The 2556-nt window shown below is 39.9% G+C and overlaps 1 protein-coding gene across 1 annotated transcript in view; it reads left to right on the top strand.

The window, feature by feature from the left end:
- Window positions 1–1944: 1944 nt before the first annotated feature.
- Window positions 1945–2556, top strand: part of LOC106943454 (uncharacterized) — a 3725-nt gene continuing 3113 nt past the window's right edge. The window contains exon 1 of the mRNA XM_015026765.1: window positions 1945–1983. Within this exon, the coding sequence (XP_014882251.1) occupies window positions 1945–1983 (39 nt within the window). The remainder of the gene's footprint in view (window positions 1984–2556) is intronic.

Raw genomic sequence — 2556 nt, forward strand, 5'->3', positions numbered from 1 at the left:
TCTCCCATTTGTACCTGGAAGACTGCGAATGTAGATGAAGTCCGTGTACAAGGTCAGAAGTTGGCAGGATATATTGCGCGAAAAAGATCAGACAGAGGTCCAAAACCAGAGTTGTGCAAGTTGGTTAAAGATCAGACCATTTTTGGTAGAAATTGGGACGTAGGAACTGGAAATACGGTCCGTGGAACATTTGATCTCAACCAGGAGGGGGAACTGTATGAGCGGTTGCAAATGTATTTACTGAGAAACGGAATGTGCATCTTTGCCCTGCCTGATACAACCACCTTGGTCATCCAGCATGGAGAGTACTTTGCTCTTGTGGATTTTGGGACACGGAATTCAGAGGGTTTAGCGTCACAATCTGGTACGCCCGTCGTCGTATTTAACACGTGTTTAAATGATTTAATGGTTCACTTGAACAAACTTAGGGAATCATTAAATGCAACCGAGTATAAACTCTGCGGCATTTCTGTCGAAGAAATGTCCAGTAATACGGACACATCCGGAGCACTGACTGAGGACACGCATGCCACAGATGCAAGCCAAGCTTCCAGTAGCCATGTTGCATCAGTCAGTGGGTCATTTCAACCGGGCGATCCTCGTTTTACATATGGTGGACTACAGTGTGCAGCCATTAGTCTTGTTGCTTTAACAAAGCACAAACTGAAAAGCGTTTGTTCGTGGAATGGTGACATATTGGACAATGTAGTGACTGTAGGTGATGAGCTGTACACATCTTTGCATGACAGCAATTTAATCAGTAGTGGACATGAGCTTCTTTCTATTCCAGACTTGCCTAAAAATATTCATGTTGATGGACAGCATTTTGAATGTTTTTATGGAGATTATGTTTCTGGAGATGTTGATATAGTGGAAGGACAGTTAATCGAGGAGGGTGTGCTTACTACTCTCTGGGATGGATTGAGGAAGATCTGTGGTAAGTATGAAACCTGCTTTATGACACTTTGTGGAAGTACCTGCGCCCTCATCCGACATAATCGACGTTTTGCTCTTGTAGACTCCCATGCAAGAAACCAACACGGGATGATGGATGCAAATGGAAAGAGCGTTCTTCTCCACTTTAATTCTCTTGATGATGTCTTTGCACATCTTACAATGTTTTCTGGTGAACTGAATCTCTGTCCCAGGCGATTTGAGATCAGTGGAGTTGAAATAGTTCACATTGACTCAAGTAGCAGCACATGTAAACATGTAGCTGCTGTGCCAAGTAGCAGTGCTCCTTTTGAACAGAGCAGTGTTGACATGCAGGACGATTCCTATGAAGAACTTCAAACATCAAACAGGGATGATGATGTGGTTGTTACTCATGTGCAAAATAAGGAATTGCATTTTAACCCTCTCTCGGAAGACATTGCACGGTCACTTTGTGGAAAGNTNAANGTTGAGTTTGAACGGGCAAATTCTAAATCTTGTATGGTTGGTGAACTCGGTCTACCATGTGCGACAGAAAACATCGTGGGCGATGGAAACTGCTTTTTTAGAGCACTTAGTCAAGCCATCAGTGGAAATCAGAAATCTCATCGTAAAATTAGGCTTGCTGTTGTAAATCAGTTACAAAGAAATTCTCACTTGTATGATAGTATTTTGAGAAGTGAGTATTCCTCCATCTCACAATATATTGCCATTTCTAGAATGAATTATGTTGGTGCGTGGGCGACTGAATTGGAAATTCAAGCTGCAGCTGATTATTTTGGTGTAAATATTTTCACATTTTTCAATGATAAATGGCTTGAATACAGTTCTCAGAGCAGTTTCTCTAATCACGGGATGTATTTGTAAAACATTAGTGGAAATCATTATGAGACGGTTGTTTGTGTTAAGCTGCCTAACTCACAAACATGTTATAATTATTGCATGAATACAGTTTTTTCAGGGGGACATAAAACTCGGCCATCTACAACAGAACCAAAAACTGCGCAGATAATGACGGTGAAAACTGAGAGTTCCATTGAAGACGAGTCTGTCGGTATTTTACAAGATAACGAAAATACTTTACTGTTTACTCCCCTTTCTGAACTTAATGCTAAAACTCTTTGTAAGAACTTAAAAATCGACTTTGAAGAACATAGTTTCCAAAAAGTAATTTTGCGTGGTCCTTTGGGAAATGTGTGTAAGATTAAAAATATTGTAAATGACGGTAACAGTTTTTTCAGAGCTGTAGCCTATGCACTTAGTGGTTCTGAGAAAAATCACCGTAAAATTAGACTTGCTGTTGTTTCACACATGACCAATAATAGAGAAGAATGCGAAAAATTGTTAACTAAAGATTTTGCTTCTGTGACAGAATACGTTAACCAGTCACAGATTAAGTATGTGGGTCACTGTGCGACGGAAATTGAGTTTAAATCTGCCGCTAATATGTTAGGATTGGTTTTTTATGTATTTAACAGCACACAGTGGACCAAATATAATTCAAACAGTAGACATTTGACCAATGAAGCTATATATTTGCAGAACTGTGATGGTCATTTTGATGCCATTATTTGTGCAAAGCAGGGTGATAAAGACTCTTGCTTTGAATTTTGTGAAGAACAT

This window comes from Poecilia latipinna, unplaced genomic scaffold (genome assembly GCF_001443285.1).
Source record: "Poecilia latipinna isolate Pla-1442-1.1 unplaced genomic scaffold, P_latipinna-1.0 Scaffold5315, whole genome shotgun sequence".
Classification (NCBI taxonomy): domain Eukaryota; kingdom Metazoa; phylum Chordata; class Actinopteri; order Cyprinodontiformes; family Poeciliidae; genus Poecilia; species Poecilia latipinna.